General features: G+C 43.0%; 1 protein-coding gene across 2 annotated transcripts; it reads left to right on the top strand.

Moving 5' to 3' along the window:
• Positions 1-26: 26 nt before the first annotated feature.
• On the top strand, positions 27-25,619 carry DDX25 (DEAD-box helicase 25). 2 transcript variants are annotated; one of them, XM_023208587.2, is made up of 12 exons: positions 27-129; positions 1,824-1,890; positions 2,162-2,206; positions 2,683-2,818; positions 4,529-4,621; positions 4,734-4,836; positions 7,027-7,141; positions 7,990-8,167; positions 13,714-13,951; positions 15,325-15,487; positions 17,974-18,162; positions 19,580-25,619. In XM_023208587.2, exons 5-12 carry the CDS (start codon positions 4,560-4,562, stop codon positions 19,639-19,641), a joined length of 1,110 nt encoding a protein of 369 aa, XP_023064355.1. In that variant the 5' UTR covers positions 27-129; positions 1,824-1,890; positions 2,162-2,206; positions 2,683-2,818; positions 4,529-4,559; the 3' UTR covers positions 19,642-25,619. The 2 variants fall into 2 exon arrangements, with proteins under 2 accessions (XP_023064355.1, XP_023064354.1); XM_023208586.2 differs by lacking the exon at positions 27-129 and adding an exon at positions 1,062-1,191 and having other exon boundaries at positions 19,580-19,871.

Consider the following 25,619-nt stretch of genomic DNA (forward strand, 5'->3'; position numbering starts at 1 on the left):
CTGCTAGAATCTACCTCAAGTTTTCTAGTCCAACTACCGTTTCTCCACCAACAAGGGAGGATCTGGGCCTGTGGCAGGACGGCAATAAAAGGAGGAATTCTAGTGCTACGCTAAACTGATAGAAAAAAAGCTAATTTTTCAAATGTCTGCTATCCTTACACGAAAACTAAAAATTGAAGATGCTGGCTCGATTTTGTACTTAGTTAAATGAGAAGAAAGTTACCATTGAGAGACGAAAACATTTACTATTAGAATTAAAAGCTGAAATGAATATGATAATCTCAAAACAAATGACTAGGTGCCCTGAGAGTAACCGAACAGAGCCGGGAGCGTTGCTTCAGCACCACGGAGAGATCATGACTGCAGTTTCGTGTGTTTTTGTATTTTCGCCCCCAATTCCAGAAATGCTGATCAAAATCTCAAAATTACAATTAGAAAACTGGGGGGCGGGGAGGAGGTGGAATTTGGTTCTTTCGTCCAAATTGAGCAGTCATTAAATCATTAGTACCAGGGATCCAGGGATCTATCCCGTATTATGCAAACGCATGTAGGACGTAGAGGTTATACCGAGAGGAAATGTTTTTAACAAGAGACCACATTTCAAATAAAAGTTTTAAAAAGCCTATGTGAAACATCACAGGTATCTAGGGCAGGAACAGCAGTTAGAGCTTGAACAGCTCTGCTTCCTTTCCGCAACTGTGCCCCCGAGGTCATTCGTCATATCAAATTCATCAGATTTTGTCTCCATTTTTCTAAGCAAATTCGCTAACCGTTCTGACATCTTGTGATGCGGTGGCGGAAATTTCCAGGAAAACGGGCACGGGGCGTAAAGCGCGGCGGGGAGTCCGGGGTGCTCCTGCCTGGAGGGCTGTGTGCGCGGCTGGCAGCCGGGCGGAAGCGGGAACGGAGGCTGTCCCCTCCGCCCCCGGGTCCGCTCCCTTTCGTCCCGCTCTCTGCCCTCCGCCCCGCGCCCCACCCCGCCCTCCAGCGCCTGCGCGCCGCACCGCGGTGGTCGCGGGCGCGGACGCGTGCCCCCCTGAGGAAGCCCATTGGCCAGCGGATGGGGCCAGCACCGCCTCGCGCCTGTGGTGGAAGCACGTGCTGGGGGCGGGAGCAGCGATCGCAGCCATGGCGTCGTTACTGTGGGGAGGCGACGCAGGGGCGGCGGAGAGCCAGCGGCTGAACAGCCACGTAACCGCCACCGAGTCGGGGGGTGCACAGCCGCGGGGGTGGAGCTCCCACCCGCAGAGGGAGATCGGCCGGGAGGGGAGGGAGAGCCCGCGAGCGTTCGAAGCGGGGCGTCAGATGCTGGAGGGGAGATGCGGGAAGGGTTTGGAAGAGGGCCACAGAGGGAGACCCCGTCCCCACCCCCGCGAGAGGCAAGACCTTTGGTTAGAAAGGGCAAAAATGACTACCTCTGGAAATCCAGGGTGGGAACGCAGCTCTGATAGTCCTAGCTGGACCCCGAGTTTTCTGCTCTGCCCATTTGCTCATTAAGCCTCAGCTTGCTTCCATCCATTTGCCAGCGCACTTTCCTAGCCCTCCTCCCCTTGTTGGTGCTGTGAGCCCAAGTACTGCCCAACTCTAAACTAGAGGCCTAGGAAAGAGAAACTTCATGTACAGGGAATACAGAAAATCTCCAATTTTAGGATAATTCATACAGGAAACCTAACTTCGAAAGCAATCTGCTGCTACCTAATATTGCAAAGGAAACAATACCCAGGTGTCCTTCCCAGAATCCCTCCCAGCCCCTGTGGTAGGGAAGCACTGGGCTGCTTAGGGCTTGCATCCTAATATTGGTTGAAATTTGTGTCTCTCAATAGTTTTCAAACCTCAACCACCCCCGGAAGAACCTTCGGGGTGTCAAGAGTACTACAGTCCGAAACATAGGTGAGTGCTGTTAGGGCAAAGCAGAGCAACCTCAGTGATTAAAAAGCATTGCTTTGCTTTCATCCCGTCCCTGCCAAGTGAGATACGGCGAGTTCTTCAGTGTGACATGCAACACTCTCCATGACCTTCCCAATCATTTCGTCCACTCCTCCATGAAATGACTCTTCTTGCCAGTAGACACTGAAGAGTCAGGAAGAAAATGAATAGTATGCTTTACATTTCTGCCCAGCATTTGTCTTTACTTGTATTGTTTCTCCTCCATCCTTTCCAGATGGTTCTATTAATAACATCAAAGAAGATGATGAAGATGATGTAGGTAGGAGATGAATTCATTTGCATATATCTACTGGCATTCTGTTTTCATTTATAACTTTAATAGTGTGAGTGAATAATATTATCTCAATTGGAAAAGGCCTGTCTTTGCTCCTGTTTTCTTATAGTGACTATCAGGAGACACACTAAATTAGGAGGAAGGTATATTTATTTATAGGAAGTTGAAATGGAATATGCAGGGATTGGGTTCAGAATTTCCAGCTGTCAAGGATTTGATCTCATGGAGATGGCCATAGGCTACTTTGAAGTTAGAGGATGATGAAGTTACAGAGCATAAGAAACCGAATCCTCATAAAGAACGGATTCTTAGTGCTATATCATTCTTTCTGGAACCTTCTTTTAGAGGAAAAATGAGCGTAGGTGCAATTGCTTGGTATGCAACCACTGAAAGAGCAAGAGCAACTTATTTGTTGTCATTCAGGAAGCTTGATGTCCTCTTTTTTATTTTTGCTTTTCTAGTGGATTTGGCAGCTAATTCACTCTTAAACAAGTTAATCCGTCAGTCCTTAGTAGAATCCAGTCACCGTGTGGAAGTTTTACAGAAGGATCCCAGCTCTCCACTTTACTCAGTGAAGACATTTGAAGAGCTGCGGCTGTGAGTATTTTTACTCTTTTAATATGGGAAAAATACTGAAAAGCACAGAACAAATGAATCTGCTTATAATAAAAACCATCAGGATCTCCTCTTTGTTTTCTGATACTGAATATTTTGTTTTTGTTTTTTGAGACAGAGTCTCACTCTGTCGCCCAGGCTGGAGTGCAGTGACATGATCTCGGCTCACTGCATCTCCGCCTGACAGGTTCAAACGATTCTCCTGCCTCAGCCTCCCAAGTAGCTGGGACTACAGGCATGCACCACTATGCCTGGTTAATTTTTGTTTTAATATTCAGTATTAAAGTGAGATTTGTACATTTCCATGCAATCAAAATATACCTCAGACCGGGTGCAGTGGCTTATGCCTATAATCCCAACACTTGGGAGGCTGAGGAGGGCGGATCACCAGAGGGTCAGGAGCTTGAGACCAGCCTGGCTGACATGGAGAAACCCCGTGTCTACTAAAAATACAAAAATTAGCCGAGTATGGTGGCACGCACCTGTAATCCCAGCTATTCAGGAAGCTGAAGCAGGAGAATCGCTTGAACCCAGGAGGCTGAGATTGCAGCAAGCCGAGATCACACCATTGCACTCCAGCCTGGGTGACAGAGCGAGACACCGTCTCAAAAAAAAGAAGAAGAAGAAGAAGAAGAAGAAGAAGAAGAAGAAAGGATGTTCTAAAGCAGAACATTAGGATACCCAAGTTGCCTGGCGAATTGAGAACATTTTTGATAGTAAGATATTTTCATCCTGGGATAGATAGCTAAGCTAAACACTGCCAGATTGCCCCTGTCCGTATCAGAACCCAGATTCTAATGACCCAGACATCCTACTTCACCCACTGTAGATAAGTTATAAGCTTTTACTTCCCTGATTATATTTTGTTTCAAATGGTATTAAACTGAATAACTTTCACAAATGGGTTTGCATTCCTTAGGGATTTATCATTTGACGCAAAGAAATGTACTTTAACAGAAAGAAAAGCGCTGAAACCTATTTATGTAAAGGGTAAAAATCCAAAATCCTAGTTCCCAGAAGTTTTCTAAGTGGTGGAAAGCCTACCCATGATTTAAGGTGGGCTGCCAGCCCTCTACCAATTAAGCACACACAAATGTGCATGTCATTAAAAGTTGAAGTGTTCTAGTCCATTTGATTTATCCTCATTTTGTCATTTTTCTTAAGACCCTCAGGAAAGCTGCATTTTGAAACATTGCCTCAGAAGGATAAAGTAATATTGTGTCTTCTACTACTCCTAGAAAGAACTAATCTAAGAATCACCTAAATAAAAAATTGTCTTTTCTGAAAATTACTGTCAAAAATGTCAATATCATTCGTGAAAAGGAACTAAACAGTAAATGTCACTTAGTTTTCTGCTTAGGCAGAAAATATAACTCTCTCAGCAAATGGATATATTCTTTTCATCCAATGAGTTTTTCCTTTTTTGCTTCGTTCAACAGAAGGTTTGGCTTAAGGTCTTTACCACTGTCCTTCGCCTAGACTTATGGCATAGCTTATTATTTTAGTGGTCCAGTTCTACAGGTGTGATTGTTTATGTTTGGAAGTTGAGGTATGAATGATCTATCTCCAAATACTAGTTTTAAAGCTCAGCGGCAAAGTGACTTAATTTAGAAATGCACCTTTCAGGTATGTATTTCTGATGCTACTGACCAACTATTAGCTGTGTTTGATTTTTTTTTTTTTTTTTGACAGAAAGGAAGAGTTACTGAAAGGAATCTATGCAATGGGATTTAATAGGCCATCCAAAATCCAAGAGATGGCTCTCCCTATGATGCTGGCACATCCGTGAGTTTCCAGGGTAGTGGTATTCTAACTTGGTTATGTTTAGTTTCTTATTTTCAGTTTATGTCCACTCTCTTGTATTCAGTTTAGCCCGGTGGTCTTCTGTTTTCTGCAGACCCCAGAACCTCATAGCACAGAGCCAGTCTGGAACAGGAAAGACAGCGGCATTTGTGTTGGCAATGTTAAGCAGAGTTAATGCCTTGGAATTGTTCCCACAGGTAAGGCAAGGCTGAGAGAACACTGGGAATGCTTGCACTACCAGTGCTCATTTAGTAATAGGTGATATGGCTGGGCACGGTGGCTCAAGCCTGTAATCCCAGCACTTTGGGAGGCCGAGATGGGCGGATCACGAGGTCAAGCGATCGAGACCATCCTGGCTAACACAGTGAAACCCCGTCTCTACTAAAAAAAATACAAAAAAAAAAAACTAGCTGGGTGAGGTGGCGGGCTCCTGTAGTCCCAGCTACTCGGGAGGCTGAGGCAGGAGAATGGCGTAAACCGGGGAGGCGGAGCTTGCAGTGAGCTGAGATCGCGCCACTGCACTCCAGCCTGGGCGACAGAGCGAGATTCCGTCTCAAAACAAAAAAAAAGTAATAGGTGATATTCCTGTGCAATAATATGGTTACTACGGTGATAAAATATTTAGAAAAGACATGTGTGTCATAAAATCATAGAGCATTGGGCAGCAGTAGGGGACAGTGGTGGAGAGGACAGGCTTTATTGTCTTGAGTAGTTTGAATCCAGCCTCCCACAACTAACTAAACGTCTTAGGCAAGTTAATACATCTCAGTCTGTTAATCCTTGTCTGTAAAGATAGCATCTGTAAAGGAATGTATCATAGTTGATCTGTTCACCCTTAAATCCTAATACCTAGCACAGCGCCTGGCTTGTAGAAACCACTCATTAAACATTGAATAAAGTCATCATGTGGATGTAATGAAGTAATTTACATTTTTAGCACAGTGCCTGGCATAAGTTAAGCAGGCAATAATTACAGCCATCTAGCTGCAGGACCAGAAGGTCATGTAGTCCACCTCACTTTAGCAGAGGAGGACGCTGATGCTTGGAGAGGGAAGTGTCTTTTTTGAGGTCCCCAGAGAGTGGCTGAGTCAAGACTGGCACTGGTACCTGGTGTACCATTCTCCTAGTGTAGTTTCCTCTCATGAAAAGTATCTGGTCGTCTCTCCCTATTTGCCTGACAAGCTGAGTCCCTGTGTGCATTAAGTGCTGGGGGGACACCAAGGCCCTCTCAGTTAGCTTCCACTCTGATCAGCCAGGTCAGCTATAGGTAAGGCAGAGGAAATCTTACGCATTTTAGACAAGTTCAGTGAAATTTATGCTTAGGGTTCGATATTATCAATAAAAATCGTGTAGGATAAGTTATGCCTGAGCACATTTTGAAAAATGTGTGTGAAAGGTATTTTTAGCACTTTGGCTATGTTTCCCTCTCACAGATTCCTAATTGACCCATGTAAGTGCATTAGATATCACCAGTTTTTTCCATCAGCATCTTTATTCATCAACAACCATCATTTTTATGGAGTAGGGAATAACAGAGTTTGGGGGAATATTCTGCCCATTATATATTATATCATGTTATATATATCATATTATGTGTTATAAAGATATAGATAATATAAACAGATTGGATCAAGCAAGGAGTGTTCCCAAAATAGGCAGTCTTTTTTTTTTTTTCTTTTTTTTTTTTTTTTTTTTTCATGGAGTCTCACTCTGTTACCCAGGCTGGAGTGCAGTGGTACAATGTTGGCTCACTGCAACCTCTGCCTCCTGGGTTCAAGTGATTCTCCTGCCTCAGCCTCCCAAGTAGCTGGGATTATAGGCACCCGCCATCATGCCTGGCTAATTTTGTTGTATTTTCAGTAGAGATAGGGTTTTGCCATTTTGGCCAGGCTAGTCTCGAACTCCTGACTTCAGGATCCACCCACCTCAGCCTCCCAAAGTGCTGGGATTACAGGTGTGAGCCACTGCGCTCAGCCTCAAAAATAGACAGACTTTTAATAGCAAATGAGAGCTATGGGATAGAACTCAAACTGTAATTTGCCTTGCATTCATTGATTCCCAGCTTCCCTACATCTCATTCTTCTCCCTCCTATGCCTCCCCCACCCCAAAAAGGGTGACTAGTAACTTGTGTTTCTAAATAACCCTTTAGAGAGGAATATGTAAAAGGTAGCTGTTTCTCCATTCCTCAGCCCCTTCCTCTTCTCATACTCAACGTTCACCTCAAATCTGTCAACTATTAAACTGTATCCAATTAAAAATATTTCATTCAACGAAAACCTTCAATTTCCTTTCTGTGTCTCTACCTGTACAAATTTTTCTTGTAGTTGACATTTGAAAGATGCTTTTAAGAACCTTTCTCCTCCCTTCTTCTCTCTCTATCCCACAGTGCCTCTGCCTAGCTCCTACTTATGAATTGGCTCTGCAAACTGGCCGTGTGGTTGAGCAGATGGGAAAATTTTGTGTGGATGTTCAAGTGATGTATGCCATTCGAGGGAATCGAAGTATGTACCAGTAAGCCAGTCCTGGCTGATTTTTCAAATCCTGGCTTCACCGCTAATAAGCATTTTATATAACTTCTTGGCATTCTCATCTCTAAATGGGGGAAATAATAGCACTCATGTTGTAGAGTTGTTATCAGAATTGAGATAATGTTGGTAAAGCATTGTACACAATGCCTGTCACGTAGTAAGGACCCACTAAATGTTAGCCACATCATTTCCACATCCTGCAAGAGGATGCCTTTGTATAGTCCTTACTTCAAGACTTGGTGGTTTTGTGCAGGACAGCTTTTATTTTGGGATTTTTCATTAAACTATTATAAGCTTATCATGGGGAAAAAAACTTGAAAAGACAAAAAGATGAAAAGATAGAAGTGAAAATTGTTCTTCATTGCCCTCCAAAAACGTAATCCCAAAGATCACATAGTAAACAGGCAAGCCTTTGTTTTTTGCTTTTTTTTTTGAGCTCGTACCAGCACATACAAATGCCCATATTTATATTTGTTTTCATTGAGTGTTTACAAAAATGGGAGCACTTTTTTTCATACTGTTTGTTCCTTTGACTAGCTGCCCAGTATTTCATGATTTATTTAATGTAACCTATTGATGGACATTTTGGTTGTTTTCTGTTTGGGGAAGTGCTATTTTTCACAGTTAAAGTTAAGATAAAGTCAGAAATTTATCCTAAAAATTCTGCAGAATCAAAAACCACAGTGACCCTCGGGGTTTCCACTTGGAAAATTATTGCAAACTGTGTTTTTGCTTATGAGCTTTATGTTGCACTGCCCTGAACTGTGACCTGTTGGAGTTGTTTGCATCTGAAGGAGTGCTTAAAACCCTTTTCTCCCCAGTTCCCAGAGGCACCGACATCACTCAACAGATTATAATTGGCACTCCTGGGACTGTCCTAGATTGGTGTTTTAAACTAAAATTGATTGATTTGACTAAGATTCGTGTGTTTGTCCTGGATGAAGCAGATGTGATGATTGACACTCAAGGATTCTCAGATCATAGTATTCGTATTCAAAGGTAATCTTCAGCGTCCTCCTCTCTTCCTCAGCCTTCTGTCCAGATGGGGAATTTCATGTGTTTACTCCTCCACATTATCTCTTTATTGCTTAACTCCTCACCACCTTCACCTCTAAAATAAAGTTGGGTTTTTACATGATTTTCACCAGTTCAAGAGTCCCTCAGACTGCTATAGTTTTCCAGCTTCATCAGTTTGCAATCTTGCCTGAGTGCTTTACTTTTGCAACACAGCTTACAGATGGACTCTATTAATATATAGTGCATCTGCACCAAATTTGCCAATACGTTCTATATTTTGGCCAGAATTCTGCAGAGGATCTGTTAAAGCCTGGTGAGAATACAATGGATAATTGAGATAGAGTAGAGGACACAGTAATATGGGATCAGGAGGCTGGTAATCTAGTCCTGACTTTCCCTCTTAATTTATAAAAAGCCGTGTCGTTTTCCTAGGCCTTCTATCAGGATCACCTGAGAGATTTAAAACTACAGATTACCGGACCCAGCCTCAGACTTACTGAATGAGAGTTTCTGTAAGTGGGATTTAGGAATCTGTGTCGCGTATTTTTTAATGAAGTATTACATACTCAATGTTAAATTCAATTAGTATTGAAAGACTTGTAATGAAAAACAGTAACCCCTTGCTCCAACCTGAAGAGAATACTTCTTTTCTGATATTAACCTTCATACCTTTAAATAATATTTTCATACTGCTGTTTCCTGATGTATAGTCATTGTCAACTAATTTCCGTTATAGGAAGTGGGAATTGAGGTCTTTGAAAGCACCACCCGTTCTACCTTTCCTATCCCCCCATCACCTCTCTGTAATTATGCCATGAATTAGGTCACATTAACTGTCAGTATTGATGTCATGTGACAGTGTAAGGATTGTTCACTGCTGAGCCAAACAGCATATGATTATAATTACAGTGGCCCCTCTGTATCCACAAGGGATTGGTTCCTGGACCCCCTGCACATATCAAAATCTGTGGATGTTCAAGTCCCTGACGTAAAATGTTACAGTATTTGCATATAACTTATCCTCTTGTGTACTTTAAATCATTTCTAGATTATTTATAATGACAAGAAAAAAGTCCGTATACATTCAGTACGAGCACAATTTTTTTCCGAATATTTTTGATCCACAGTTGTTTGAATCCACAGATGTAGAACCCACAGATACAGACACCACTAATATAAAGGGCTGCTTTTCTTGTAAAGCTTTTTCTTCTAGAAGTAATCATTGCTTTTACTTTTTTTTTCATTTAGTTAGTATCACTGTGTAAGGATCTTTAATTTTCCCTTAGCTATTCTGTCGTATGTGTCATATGTCTGTGATATCTCCAAATAGTAAAATAAAATTTAAAAATCCATCCATTTCTCAGCCGGGCACAGTGGCTCACACCTGTAATCCCAACACTTTGGGAGGCCGAGGCAGGTGGATCACAAGGCTAGGAAATGGAGACCATCCTGGCTAACACGGTGAAACTCCGTCTCTACTAAAAATACAAAAAAATTAGCTGGGCGTGGTGGTGGGCGCCTGTAGTCCCAGCTCCTCAGGAGGCTGAGGCAGGAGAATGGCGTGAACCCGGGAGGCGGAGCTTGCACTAAACGGAGATCACGCCACTGCACTCCAGCCTGGGTGACAGAGCGAGACTCCATCTCAAAAAAAAAAAAAAAAAAAAAACCATCCATTTCTCTTTTTTCCTGCCGATATTCCAAGCTCCCTCTCTCCAGCTTCAGTCTGGTGGATCTGCTGTACAGCTGTCATCGTGGGGTCTTTCCTTTGCTCACTTAAGTTTTAAATCTCCGATATCTTGGGTTGTTTCTTTTGGATTACTTCCTCAGTATGCTGGAGTATATTTTCTAATGTCTTCCTGAAAAATAATGTAAAAGAGATTTATTTTTCAGCTCTTACATGTCTGAAAATGTCCTTATTATACCGGTAAATTTGATCTTTTGGCTAATAGTTTGCCTGGATAGGAATCCTATGTCATTCTCTCTCTAAATTCAGAGAAATGTTCAAAACAGAAAAGTTTTTAAAAATAATTATAATATGTAATTAATATCCTCAGCTTCCACTGTTGTTACTGAAAAGTTTAATGTCACCCTGATCTCCAAGCTTTTATTTATGACCTTTTTTTTTTTTTTCTCACTAGAAGCATTTGCGGTCTTCTTTCTTTATGGTATTCTGAAAGTTTTCAATATCATACTTTGGTTCAGGTCTTTTTTCATTCATCATACTAGACACATACTGCACCCTTTCATTCTCAAAACCTGGGCCTGCCAGTTCTGGGAGCATTTCTTAAGTCATCTCTTTCCCTAGAGTGACCAACTTTTTAGAGAGCCCATCTGGGACACAATCATAACAATCCAAAAAAATAACGATATAAAATAGAAGAAATAATCATACACAGGGTTATTATTTTGTTGTTTGTTTCCTTCCATTTGTCATTAAAATAACACAGTCATTGAGCATTCTGTTTCTGTCTCAATCACACTAGTGGTGTTCTCTGATTTTTTCATATAGCTTCCTCTTCTTGCGTTACACATGCAGTATCTTCTGTTGTCTCTCTGAGAACATTAATTCTAGTATTTTAAAATTTTTTCTGTTTTAACGTTGTCTCTGAATTATCCAAGTTTCCTTTTTGTTTCCTATAGCCTCTTTCACAGCGGAATGTTCCCCTTCATATGTGGTGACACTTGGCTAGTCTTTCATGATCTAGGGTGAGAAGCTGAAATTCCAGTGGACAGCTCTGTGTGCATGGCTGGGGCTGTAACTTGGGAAGCCCACTGTGTGTTAATTGTCATCTGGAGGTCTTTAGGACTATGTAATGTCTTTGTTCTCTTTTCTGGGGGATAGACCCTTGGTTGCTGACATTCTGGGAGCAAGGCGGGGGAACAGGCTGAGAGGGCCGTCCCATTTAATATACATATTTTCACTTGATCTCCTCTTTTCAGCCATATGTTTTGCCCCCACTTTCTACTAAGGCTTGTATCCCCAAATCTGGAATTTCTGCACAGAATAAACATGTAATCTCCTACTTCCACAGGCCTATCTACCTAAAGTAGAGGGATCCACCTGCCCCTTATACATGTTTTCTGCCTCAGCCTTCCTATTTAAACAATTTTTGAGCAGAGATCAAAGGAGGTTCCCTCCTTGTCATCCTCTTACCAATAAGTTGGTTTGTTTTATATAGCAGCAAATGAAAAATTCAAAACTCCAGGAAATATTTAGTAGTGAAAAAGGGCTTTCTTTGTTTCTTTTTTTTTTTTTTTTTTCTTTTTTTTTTTGAGACGGAGTCTCACTCTGACGCCCAGGCTGGAGTGCAGTGGCACCACCTTGGCTCACTGAAACCTTTGCCTCGCAGGTTCAAGCAATTCTCCTGCCTTAGCCTCAAGAGTAGCTGTAGCTGGGATTACAGGCACATGCCACCACACCCAGCTAATTTTTGTACTTTTAGTAAAGATGGGGTTTCTCCATGTTGGCCAGTTTGTTTATGACCCAAAAAAAGGTAATAAACAAAAGCCTGGAGATCAGGATGACATTAAGTTCAAGGCCAGGTCTCGAGTTCCTGGCCTCAAGTGATCCACCCACCTCAGCCTCCCAAAGTGCTGGGATTACAGGTGTGAGCCACCACGCCTGGCCCCAAAAAGGGCTTTCTAAGAAAGTCTCCTTTATTTTATACTCAAGAGAATATTAAGTAATAATTAGATAGAGCGTTTATGTTGGTTGATCAGCCCTCCATTGTTATAGTCTTCCTTCCTTTTGCTTAAAACAAGTTAAACCAGTGATGTCCAACAGAAACTTAATGCAAACCACATGTATAATTTTAAATTTTCTAATATCCACATCCAAAAAGAAAGAGTTGAAATTAATAAATATATATATTATTTAACCTATTGCACCAAAATATCCTTTCAACAAGTAATCCATATAAAAATTATTAATGAGATATTTTACATTCTTTTTTCATACTAAGTCTTCAAAATCCAGTGTGTTCTACAGAATATCCCATGGTTTTCTTGCGTTATATAATTTGTATACATTTTTTCTTTGTGAATAACAATCCAAACTCTTAAACTTTCACTAAGCTTCAAACTAGACTACTTCTCCACAATATTTATCCCAGTAAAATGGCCCAAGCCTTAGGATATAAATCCTTGTGCAATCTTTCTCCAGATGCAGGATTGTGACCCAGCAGGTAGCCAAGAGGCCCTAGCATGTGGAATGCAGAGATTTCCTCATGTTTTCTAATATATGCCCTGTTTTCAGTTCTTTCCCCCTGATTCTCTAGGAGCTCGCAGATCCTAGACCTCTCGGTGGTTCTGAGGGAACAGTTAGCTGCGTTTTCATCAACACTCTGTTCTGCAGTGCTCATGGTATAGCTTCATCCACTTTCTAATTTACCACCCCTTCCATCTTCCACAAATGTATTTAGATAACCTATCTAACCAGTTTCTCCTCTCCCATTCTCCATGTTTTTCGTGGATGCTTTTTATCTCTTTATGATCACATTAGTGGGATGTGGGCAGCTGAGACGATAACACAGGTAGACAGTCTCACAAAATTGACCAGAGGTCTATCGGATTGTTATTTGATGATCGAGACCCTAGGCTTAAAATTGAGTTTGAGAATCACTGGACTATATGGTCTCTTTCACTCCCTTTTAGCACTAACAGTTTATTCTTCAAAGTGCTCTGTCTCCCTCTCAAAAGAGCTGATTTCCCTCAGGTCTCTCTCGTTTATTTTGTTTTAAAACGTTAACTTTTTATTGATGTATGAAGTATATACAGAGAAATACATGATAAGTGTACCACTGAGTGATTTATCACAAGAAGTCATGCTCTTACAACAGCAGCCCAGATGAAGGAATAAAATTTTACCAGCACCCTAGAATTTCCTTAATAACCCCTTTCTGCTCACTGGTCCCTCTCTTTACCCAAAGATTAGCCTATATCCTAACTGCTAACTCCACAAATTGATTTCACCTGTTCTTTAACTTTATGTGCATCAGCCCTGTATTCATTCTGCGTTCAGAATGGGTACATTTTAGTCACTGTATTTTCCCCTGTTGCTCCCCTTTAATTTGTATCTAGTTCTTCCCATTCTGAATCAAGTTAGTTGTGGCTGTTCTTTCCCTCCCAAGATATATAATGCCTGCTGTCAAATAACTGGCTCTGTTTACTTCATCTCCATTTACCTTTGTGTGAGATTATAATTATAAATAGCATCTAGTCTACCCCTCTTGTGACTGCGTGAGTCTGCCTCTCCTAAAGAGGAAATTGGCATGAGAAACCTCAGACCCTCCAGAATATATACCTCAACTTTGCCCTAAGCTCCACATTCTGTTTATATACTTTTCTGAATTCTTGGTGGCAAGGAGGGGCAGGACCTTGGCTATCTGCCTGGACATACAGCTGGTCGTTGCAGGCAGCACCTCACGTGGAACAGGGGTGTGTGCAGCGGCTGATGGCAGTGGCATGAAGTGCTTGAAGAAGAGTGATGGGATGGCAGCTGGGTGACAGCCTTCTCTCCTCTGTCACAGAGCTCTACCCTCCGAATGCCAAATGCTCCTCTTTTCAGCAACCTTTGAGGACTCCGTGTGGCACTTTGCTGAACGAATCATCCCTGACCCTAATGTTATCAAGTTACGCAAAGAGGAGCTTACCTTGAACAACATCCGGCAATATTACGTGTTGTGTGAGCACAGGAAAGACAAATACCAAGCTCTGTGCAACATTTATGGCAGCATCACCATTGGCCAGGCCATCATCTTCTGCCAGGTACACTCTGTGGGTGTGTCTTCATCGTGCCCAGATATGCCTACAGGCAGAGGTGGGGGACGATAATAAGTGCCCTGTAGCCAGGCACCATGTTCAGCACTTCTTGTGTGTCTCCAGTTTAATCTTCAGAACAGCTCTAAATAGAAATTACCTGTATTTTATGGGTGAAACGTAAAAAGGTTAATGGAATAGGATCTTCAAAGTGATGTTAAACACAGGGCCTTCTTTCAGAGGGACTGCTTCTGACACTGCCCCATTTCAGTTTATGTTTATTGTACCTTGTACAGACACCCTTTATCAGGTGAAGGATGTTATTCATTATTAACAGCACCCCATTTTTATGTTTGCTTTTTGCTTTCTGACATTCTCATGTTCGTGTGTTTTATTTTCTCACTACCCTGTAAACACTCTAAGCTTCATGAGAGCAGGGTGTCCTCTCTCTCATTCACTCCCATATCCACTGCAGTAGACCAGCACCTGTCTGGCACGTGGATAGCACCAAAAACATATTTGTAGAATAAAAGAAAGTTCTGCCACTGGCTAACCATGCAACCTTAGGCAAGTTACGTAACATTTTTAAGCTTTGAGAGTTTTGTCTTTTTGCATTTTAATTTATTTATTTATTTATTTATTTATTTATTTATGACGGAGTCTCACTCTGCTGCCCAGGCTGGAGTGCAATGGCGCGATCTCAGCTCACTGCAATCTCTGCCCTCTGGGTTCAGGCGATTCTCCTGCCTCAACTTCCCGAGTAGCTGAGCTTACAGGTGCCTGCCACCACACCCGGCTAATTTTTGTATTTTTTTAGTGTAGACAGGGTTTCACCATGCTGGCCAGGCTAGTCTCGAACTTCCGACCTCAGGTAATCCACCCGTCTCGGCCTCCCAAAGTGCTGGGATTACAGGTGTGAGCCACTGCACCTGGCCTGTTTTTAATTTTTTAAATGAAACTAGGTTGCTACTTCATTAATTTGTTGTGAAAACACATGACCCTCACAGTAACGCACGTAAAGATTTCAGCCAGATGTCTGGCACATGAGAAACAAGCACTCTTAGAGTGTCTTTTGCTGCCATTGTTACATGATATCATTTTGTCATCATAGCACATGTGAGGTAGATGTAGCACATTTATCTCCGTTTCGTGGGTGAGAAAGCCAGAGGTCTGACTGGTGGAGAGGATGTGAGCCTTAGAAGCACAGGCGGAGGGAGGATGCCATGCCACATTTTAAGGCCCTCGAGGACTGAGGGAGAAGTGAAACTAAACTCCTCTGCAGCCCTCTTCTACCCCCACCCTGCATTCATGGTGTCACAAGCACAGCTAGGCTGCGCTGCTTAATCTTGGGGTGCTGGGGTGGGTTTTGCTTTTTTACATAGACTCGTCGAAACGCTAAGTGGTTGACCGTGGAGATGATACAGGATGGCCACCAGGTGTCTTTGTTGAGCGGAGAACTGACCGTGGAGCAGCGAGCTTCCATCATTCAGCGGTTTCGGGATGGGAAAGAGAAGGTTCTCATAACAACCAATGTTTGCGCTCGAGGTGTGTGTTTAAAGTCAGGTCTTGAGTTCTAATTTGCATATGATAAAATGCATTCTTTTTAAGTGTACAGTTTCGTGAGTTTCGACAAACATGCAATCATGCAGCTATCACTGTCATCAAAATATAGAGCATCTCCATCTCCCCAGTTTCCTCACACTCCTTTCAGCCTGTCTCCCTTCCCATCCCATGGCCCCTGGCAACTACTGATCAGATTTCTGTCTCCATATTTTTGGAGACACAGAATCAAATCATACTGTATATAGCCTTTGTGTAACTTCTTCCACCTGACATAATGCTCATAATAATACTAATGAATTTCATTAGTATTATTACAGGCACCAGCAGTTCATTTCCTTTTAATTACTGATAGTATTCTATTGATAGTTCATCTGTTCACCAGTTGATGGACATTTGGATTGCTTTCAGTTTGGGGCTATACTTAACAAGGCAGTAATAAAAATTCATGTGTAGGTCTTTATTTAGAGATATGCTTTCATTTCTCTTGAGTAAATATCTAGGAGTGGGATTGTTGGGTCCTGTGATAAGTATACATTTAGCTTTATAAGAAGCTGTAAAACTCTTCCAGTTGCCAGCAATTGCTAACGTCACTCTTAATTTTAACCATTCTAGTGGATGTATACTGGGATCTTATTGTGGTTTTAAGTTGCATTTCTCTGATAACTAATAATGTTGAGCATCTCTGTGGAGTTTCTGATTTGAAAAGTGTTGACTACTGGTGAAAAAAAAAATCCTTTGTTTTTGCAAGAGAAGGGCCTTCCTACATTCTTCATCCCTCCTAAATCATTGCTTGGACTCCATACTCAAACCACATTTCCTGGTTAATTCTTAGTTTAGCACACAGAACTGACAACCTGCCGTGCTAGGAGTGGATGCTGAGCTCTGCTCTTGGGAAGGGTATCCTGAAAAAAGGATGAGGTTCCTATCCCTTAGGAGCTCACAGCCTAGGCTCTCACCTCTCTACACTGGTGCTATTCAATAGAGCTTTCTGCAGTGATGGAGGTGTTCTATTCTGTGCTCTTCAGTTGGCAGCCACTAGCCATATCGGCTCTTGAGCACTTGAAATGTGGTTCGTGTGATTGAGGAACTAAATTTTTCCACTAACCATATTGGCTCTTGAGCACTTGAAATGTGGCTAATGTGATTGATGAACTGAATTTTTCATTTTATTTAATTTAAATACAGCCACATGGTGCTAACATTTACCATATTGGACAGCATAACTCCAGACCCTAGAGGAAGGAAGGCACAGAGAGCTCCAGGTCAAGGCACAGTGCAAGGAGCGCAAGGATCCTGACCTGGACAGCTTGTTAATGTTGACAAGGAAGGCACAGTGGGGAGGGGAAGTGCAGAAGTCTTCCGAGGCAGCCTTCAATCTGAAAGGTTTTGCAGGGTGGGTGCGGTGACTCACGCCTGTAATCCCAACACTTTGGGAGGCCGAGGCGGGTGGATTGCTTAAGGTCAGAGTTCAAGACCAGTCTGATCAACATGGTGAAACCGCGTCTCTACTAAAAATGCAAAAATTAGCCAGACACAGTGATGGCCGCCTGTAATCCCAGCTACTCAGGAGGCTGAGACGGGAGAATCGCTTGAACCCGGGAGGCAGAGGCTGCAGCGAGCCAAGATCACACCACTGCACTCCAACCTGGGTTACAGAGCGAGACTCCATCTCAAAAAGAAAAAAAAAATGAAGAAGAAGGAGAAGAGAGAAAGAAAAGTTTTGCAGGAAGGGTAGCAGTTCAGTTGAATGAGAATTTACGTTTGTTCAGGAAATGGCCAGACCTTGACTGGAGTGTTGTATTTGTGAATCAAGAGAGAAAGAGATGAGACTTTAGGTGGTTTGAGGTCTTGAATTGCTTGTACTTTTCCTGTACAATTTGGGCAGTGGGTTTTGAACACAGTTGTGCTGGACATTGCTCTGGTGACCATCATAGGAGAGATGAGAGGAGTAGGGGAAGAGAGTGGTGAGAAATCAGTCTGGAAGTTGGTGTAACTGCTGAGGTAAGGGCTTGAAAAGACCTGACCAGAACAGTAGCCATGAAATGGAGCAGAGCCAGAGCCCCATGTTGGGTAAGCGGGTGTGAGACTACAGGGCCTGCTGGGGACTTGGTACAGCAGGAGTAGAGATGAGAGGGTGGCTCTGTGGGCTTGGTGAGGGCACCTCTCCACCACACACACACACACACACACACACACACACACGCACACACACACACGCCTTGTGTATATTTACATTTCTGTAGCATTCTCTATGGACACTCTTATGTAGCATCAAGACATCACAGCATGCAAGCATCACAGCATGCAAGCAAACTTCCTAACCAAAGTACCTGTCTCAATTACATAAGCCCAGTTTGGATTTCTAAATTTTCTCTATAAATACGAATTCCCTTGGCAAACATGGTACTTGAATGGCCCGTGTCCTAAGGAAAGCATTGCAGGACCCTCTGGTGTTTTTCCTCTTCTAGGGATTGATGTGAAGCAGGTCACGATTGTTGTGAACTTTGATCTCCCTGTAAAACAAGGAGAGGAGCCAGACTATGAGACCTACCTCCACCGCATAGGGCGGACAGGGCGCTTTGGGAAGAAGGGCCTTGCCTTCAACATGATTGAAGTGGATAAGCTGCCCTCGCTCATGAAAATCCAGGACCACTTTAGTAAGTAGCACCACCCTCACAGTATGACCTGTAGACCTGCCGGTCTGACAGCCATGATGTGTGCTGGAGCGCTCATGAGAGTAGTGGCAGCAGAATGCATGAACTGGAAGGCTTCTACTTCACAGGACCAGGGTTCTAATATGAGACAGATGATTAAATAGTACTTATATGGTAGTTAAAAATTATTTTGATCAAGTAGAATTAATATGAGCTCAGGCTGGGTGCGGTGGCTTACACCTGTGATCCCTGCACTTTGGGAGGCCAAGGTGGTCAGATCGCGAGGTCAGGAAATCCGGACCATCCTGGCCAACATGGTGAAACCCCATCTCTACTAAAAATACAAAAATTAGCTGGGCGTGGTGGTGGGCACCTGTGGTCCTAGCTGCTGGGGAGGCTGAGGCAGGAGAATCACTTGAACCCGGGAGGCAAAGGTTGCAGTGAGCTAAGGTCGCGCAACTGCACTCCATCCTGGCAAAAGACCTAGACTCCATCTCAGAAAAAAAAATAGAGCTCAGATATACATGTTATAACTCATTCTGGAGTCAGAATTTCACATCTTGTGAAGGCAGAGCAGATTGTGGAGCAGATTTTCACATCTTATAAAGAAATCCCCTAAGCAAAGTAGTAACATCCTTTAAGATTCTCTTCAGTTCTCTTTTACTTACGCTTTTTCCCTCCTCTTGCCCACCCTCCCAAACGGGAAAGTCCTAAATTCTGAAGTCTGCGACCTTTCCTCCAGCCCCCCATCTAAACAAGGCAGGCTCTGATGACGGCCTGCTGGAACTCTGGACTGGCGGATTTCTCTGATGGAAACTCTAAAGGTCCCATGGCTTGAATTGTCCCGTGCCCCACAGCCCATGGATCTGGCTGGGGAGCAGGGGAGGAGGAGCACCTTCCAGGACAGTGGTACTTAACCTTTGTAGAAAGCAATAAGCGCTCTCCCCAGGGAAGTGCACGTAGGCACACACAGGCCATTTGGAATATAATTTTCATAGGTTGGTAGACTGACTGTAGCACATCCACCGACCTTTCAGGGAAGTAGGTTAAGTGCCCCTGTGTTAGGCTAACTGGGGAGGACAGGGTGAGATGCATTAAGGCCACTGTCACTATGGTGAGCTCCTAAGGCCCTGGTCTCAGGCAGTGACTGCAGTAGAAGAGCCTCAGTCCCTCCCAGGCTCTCCTCACTTCCACTCTGGCCTTCTTTGCCCCAGCGTATCTAGATACATACATTCCATGGTCTGTGGCATTTGATGCTGTTTGAGTTAGTCTTGGTCAGTGACTTTGACACCCTTCCTTCCTTATGTTCCTATATCAGGGCTTTCTATACAAGGTATCACTGTCTTCAGAAATCTGGATGGAATGAAGTTCCAATTAGACCCTGACGTAAGACTGGTTCTGTTCTCTTTTGTTCTTTTAGACAGCAGTATTAAACAACTCAACGCGGAAGACATGGATGAAATTGAAAAGATTGACTATTGAAGAAAGAACTTTATTGTTTGTGCAATATCCTAGTTTATGTGAGAACATCTCAGTGGGTTTTGAAGGTAGTTTTTTTATGTTGGGCTTTTTCGACATGAAACTGTCACAGATGGCAAAATAAATGTCACTGTACTTAGTGTTAAGACATGAGGTCTTTTTGAAACCAAATTGATGTGAAGCTTGTGATCCTTTTGAATAAAAAAAAAAAGCAAGATTATTTCTTATTCTAATCTTTGTACAGGTAATATCTCAGTGTGGGCTACTGTGTGTTTTTGGATTTGGTTTTTACAATCTGAGCAGATCGTGCCTCTCGGGAGCATCTTACTGTGTCACGAGAGGGCGGTAGAGCTTCGCTGATTTTGGAAGCTGAGCGGGTAGGAGACAGCCCTGTGTCTTCAGACCTTGTTCACAGGTGCCCTTTCCAGCCATGTGTGCCTCTCCGCGCTCCTCACCTTAAACTCCCCCATGCATGCACGTGCATGTTCTTAAGTGAAAGTACAGATTAAAACTTTTAAAAAGTGAAACCATTAGGAAGAAAGACTATTTTGCTTCTTTAATGTTTCAAGGGACATACAGAATTTCAGAATATTTTTCTATTTTGCTTCTTACTGTCTTCAAATTAGAGAAGATTTCTCCCTCATCATTTATGTTATGGTCTCTAAAAGTGTGGCTTTATTATGGGCATTTCTTAAAAGCAGTCGGTGGAGGGTAAAAAAAAAAAACCCACATACCTTATTAAAGAAGTAACATTTCAGAGAGCAAAAATTTTTTTTGTTTTTAAGCATTTAAAGGTATATCTGAGAATCCTGGACATTTTTCCACAAGTCCCATTGAGATACGTTTTAATTTTTCGTATTTCCTACTCAAAAGTAAAGTGTAGTGAGCTTGAGAAAATGGGGTAAATAGAGAGCCTCCCAGAAAGCTGGAGCAGATCTCGCAGCCAGAGCGCTGATACCAGCTCTGTCACGGCACCGGACTGCACCAGTGGCTGCAGTGAGCGCCCCTGTCACCGGTGGGATGCTGGTTCCTGGCATATCTATTTTCATATTCCTCTTCCATGTCACCCTGCCCGTGTTTTCCCCCAGAGGGCAGGGCTCAGAAATACATAAAAATCATCAAGTGGCTGGGTGCAATGGCTCACACCTGTAATCCTAGCACTTTGGGAGGTCAAGGTGGGCAGATCACGAGGTCAGGAGTTCAAGACCAGCCTTACCAACATGGTAAAACCCCTTCTCTACTAAAAATACAAAAATTAGCCAGGGGTGGTGGTGCGTGCCTGTAATCCCAGCTATACAGGAGCCTGAGGCAGGAGAATTGCTTGAACCTGGGAGGCTGAGGTTGCAGTAAGCCAAGATCATGCCACTGCACTCTAGCCTGGGCGACAAAGTAAGACTCTGTCTCAAAAAAAAGAAAAAAAAATGCTCCTTCATTTAGCAACAGATATTTATTGTGTACCCTTTATGCTACACACCAGGGAAAAGGAGGTGAGTGAGATACAACTGCCATGTTGGAATTCAGAGCCTAATGGCAGAGACCTAGAATAAGCCAGCATGATAACAGACTGTGCAAAAGCAAGCGGGCCCAGGTCACTAGTGTAGCACAGAGGAGGGACCCTAATACCATCTAGGCCAGCTTCGAGAGGAGAGGACACTCAGGATCTACTACAGGAGAGCAGGATGTCTTCAACTATGCCTTCTCAGCATGGACTTCCCAGCAACTTTCTAACCTGAGTCTATGAGAGGAAGTGTTCCAGACGCAGCTCATCATAATTACCTGGAGAGCCCGGGGAACAAAATACAGATTTCCTTCCCCATGCAGATGAAACCAGACTCTCCGAGGGCAGAGCCCAGAAATACCCACTTCCATAAGGGAGCCGCAAGCACAGGTAGAGCAGTGGTACTGAAGACGGCTGTCCCAGGGGAGACCCTCAGGCAGAAAGGCCCTCGGGGACAAAACTTGTCAGACGTGGAACTCCTGCTGCTCGGTGTCCATCCTGGTTCTCCTTATCCTACATCTGCCCTCCTCTCTGGACTGGAAGCTGGTGATCACTCTTGTCCACTCAATACCCCTAACACAGTGCCCAGGGCATCCTAGGCGTCCAAGGAACTTTTGTCTTTGTGGAGTAAATTTTTTTTTTCTTTTGCCACTTCCTCATTCACTAATAATTTTTTTGAGGTTTTCCTTCCTAGTTTTGAACCCCGATTATATGGCACACGATGAACGAGCATGGTAAGTGTGTCCAGATACTTTGTTCTCTTACTATTCGAGAATCGAGTTGGACTTTCCACCATGCTCAGCTCAGCCTTGGGGTGTCCCAAATAAAACTTTACCACTTCCCTTTCCAGTTCAAACTCTGGTAAGATCTCCACCAGTTACCCTCATGAGTGTCCTCAGTAATTTCTGTTTGACAGCTGTTCCTACGGGTCTGCATGCACTGGGCATTTTTCTGCGTTCCCCTTTGCCCCCTCCTCACATCCCTTTGTCTCGCCACCTAGGAGGCAGGAAAGCCATCCTGTATCACAGCTGCATTAACACGAACTGGCTAGTTTGGTGAGTCAACAATCCAAAGGCTGTTTTTGCAGCGTGCGGTTCCTTGTCAGAGCTGTAAGCAATTTTCCTGTCTTCCTGCATGGCTTGGCCAAGGTCATCTCTCTCAATGCCTGCCTGAGAACAAAGTAGATAAAGAGGCAAGGAAACACCAGGTGATTTCAGTGCAACTGTGAGCTGGGTTCATCAGCTGTGTATTTCTTGGCACCAAAGACTAAACCAAATCCATTAAGTTGATCTTGGCCAGCTTAATACTGTTAGCATATTGAAATTCATGATTACGTAGAGCAGGACTGTGACTTCCAGTGGGTGAGTGAACACCTCGCCTGGAACACGGCTGCTATGATGTTAGGTGCTGGATCTAAGGCAACCATTAATAATAGGAAAGGCAAATGAGTTGGTCATAGTCTGGTAGGATGTGTGACAGCTGCTTCTCAAGAGACATTATTGCTTTTGGTCATGAGAAAGTGTTGATCCTCCTCAGCAAAGCTCGGTCACCATGAAAGCTGCTGGCAGTCTCTGCACATATGACCAACAGTGGAAAATCTTAGAGGAGTGATGGGGGCGGTGGATGATGAGCAGTACCTTTCCAGACACCACAGAGAGAGAGGTCGGTTTTGTCAAGCCTTGGCTTGGTTCCTGGTCCTCTGAGAGGCTCAGTCTCCATCCCTTTGATTCAAGTCAGGACCTAGATTAGAAAGAGAACCCAAGCGGAGACAGTCCAGCTGTTGGGATGGGCCTGCACTTTGCTCTCTGAACCATTACTCTGTTCTCATCCACATTGTACAGACAGCCCATCATGCTCAGCCTTGCAGGAGGGTCTTCAGGAGCCCAGCCATCCGGCACATACTGCTTTTCCCCAGGGAGTAACAGAAAGGTCAGATTCGCTTCAATCCTAACCCTCTCACTTCAACTCTCCATTACTTCTGGGGAATAATGATGTATATCCAAGACCCTCATATCATATTAACCCACAAACTATGAAATCATCAGTCTTGTTCTATGCTACAGGGAATCCAACTTTTTGCTCTAGAAAGAATCCAAGAGGCACTCAACCCCAACATTTTCTATACTTTTACTAATCCATGGCTGAGAGAATTTGACGTTTTCCCTTCTCTCTCTCTCTTTTTTTTTTTTTTTTTCTTTTTTTTTGAGATGGAGTCTCACTGTGTTGCCCAGGCTGGAGTGCGGTGGCATGATCTTGGCACCACAACCTCTGCCTCCCCGGTTCAAGCAATTCTCCTGTCTCAGCCTCCCGAGTAGCTGGGGCTACAGGCACATGCCACCACGCCTGGCTTATTTTTGTATGTTTTTTTAGTAGAGATAGGGTTTCACCGTATTGGTCAGGCTGGTCTCAAACTCCTGACCTCAGGTGATCCACACGCCTTGGCTTCCCAAAGTGCTGGGATTACAGGCGTAAGTCACTGCGCCCAGCCTCTCCTTCTCATTTCTGTCTGCTGACTCCTCTTCCTGTTCTGCTGCTCACACCCCCAGGTTGGTGTTTTCACTCTTGGTGTTCTGCCTTATCCCTTGCCACCTTCCTGTGCCACCTGGGTCCCTCAGAAGGATGGGCCTGGACTTCCCACACCCTGCTTGGCTGCTCCTCACTGTGTTGCCTGGTGTCTGCCAGGAGAGATGCTGTTTGAGCCATTGGCTGATTTCTCTTACTGCTTTGCAAACTATCAGTTTTAAATGTGGGTGGGGCCGAAGCACCATTCTCCATTTTTAATGTGGATTTTCCATCCCCCTTTAAACATTGAACTTTTAGATTCTTCTAGTGAAATACAGAAAACACACCTGAACTGGGATGATTCTTGCCTAAGAGATGTCCCACTGTGTTTGGCAAACCCACGGAGGGTCCCACGGGCCCATGTCTGAAACTGCCTGGCCCTCCTTTACCAGTTGATCAGAATTCCACTTCTGCTGAGGTTAGAAAGAACCAGAGGCTCTGATACAATAAAAATGAACTCTGAAGAGGGGCTCTCTCCCTCTTGTATTCAGAAGAACTGAAAGTTTTAATAAGTCTCTAGAGAAGCATGACAACTCTCTGTAGCATTTTTCTTTGGGAATTAACCTTTGCCCATAATTATTTATATTCAGTAGAATAACCATGGGTTTCTCTATTCCAGTTTCTAGAATATAATTTTCATAAATGAGGATGGTCTCCTATTTTGAGCTTAATATTTTTCTGTTGCTAGAAAGAATGATACTGCCTCACTCCAATTCCCTAGTTTGTGATCATGGCTTGAAATCTCTGCTTTCGGTTACATTCCTCTGAATATAGTCATGTATAATGGCTTCAGGCATGATTTAGAAGGCACAGACTGAGCAGGCCGCTTTATGAGGTGGTGAACTCCCCATTCCTGAGAGCATTCAATCAATCAAGATGAATAGTTACTTGTAACAGATGCTGTAGTTCTGGTTCTTGAATTACCAGGAGTTGGAATAAAATGATCTCAGAGACTCTGTCCATTCTAAGATACCATGTTTCCATGACCCTACACAGAATAGCTACACAGGTGGAGGAACATGAGTCAGAGAAGCTTTGCACAAAAGAAGATTGTTTTCCACAAATGAAAATGGGGTGATTAACTTCTAGTTGCACCCTGTCTTAGTTTTCAGATGCATTGGTTCCTTCCCCATGTGACTATCTCTTTATACCAAGCTTATGCTGAATGTGGATTATTTTTAATGTAATGTTCACATTGTAAAAGCAATGAAACAGCAAACAAAGTAGAGTAAAATATCAAAAATCTAATGACTTTATCATAAAAATTATCAGCTTGATACAGTCCTGTTCACTTTAATATAAACATTTGTGGTTAATTATAGTGTTATATCTTTTTATTTGAAACATTCAAGTGTTTTTTTTTCATGTTGCCACACAGTCTTTGGGATGATATTTTCAAAATAATAATCGACCAGATGGTCCTATCTAGTGAATATGCATGTAGCTGTCTTTGTCAAACATTTATGGGATGTCCATTTTTCCAAAGCTTAAATTATAAATCATACTGCAGCAAATATCTTCTTGCCCAATATTCCAAATTATTTCTTAAGATTAGAGACATTAAGTGCAAGTACCAGGTCAAAAACTAGTAGCATTTTAACAGATTCTGTTAGGGCTACATTGCATTCAATAGACTGTGGCTGTACTAATATATAGTTTCACACCAAATTCACCTCACCTTGACCAGCAAAGGATATTTTCATTTTAAAATTGCTTGGTAACTTTTTTGGTTTATGTTTCTCTTTGAACAAACAAGATTGTATTTTTTAAAGTGGTTCATCATTTGAAAAGCATCTGTGGTGTTCTTTGCCCTTTTACCTTGTGAGATGTTAACGTTTTCTTTGTCCAGTTGTGTGAAATATATGTGTGAATTTCTGTTTCCAAATAAAATAAAGACATTAACCTTCTATTTTGCTGACAA

The sequence above is a fragment of the Piliocolobus tephrosceles genome, chromosome 13, assembly GCF_002776525.5.
Source record: "Piliocolobus tephrosceles isolate RC106 chromosome 13, ASM277652v3, whole genome shotgun sequence".
In the NCBI taxonomy this organism is placed as follows: Eukaryota; Metazoa; Chordata; class Mammalia; order Primates; family Cercopithecidae; genus Piliocolobus; species Piliocolobus tephrosceles.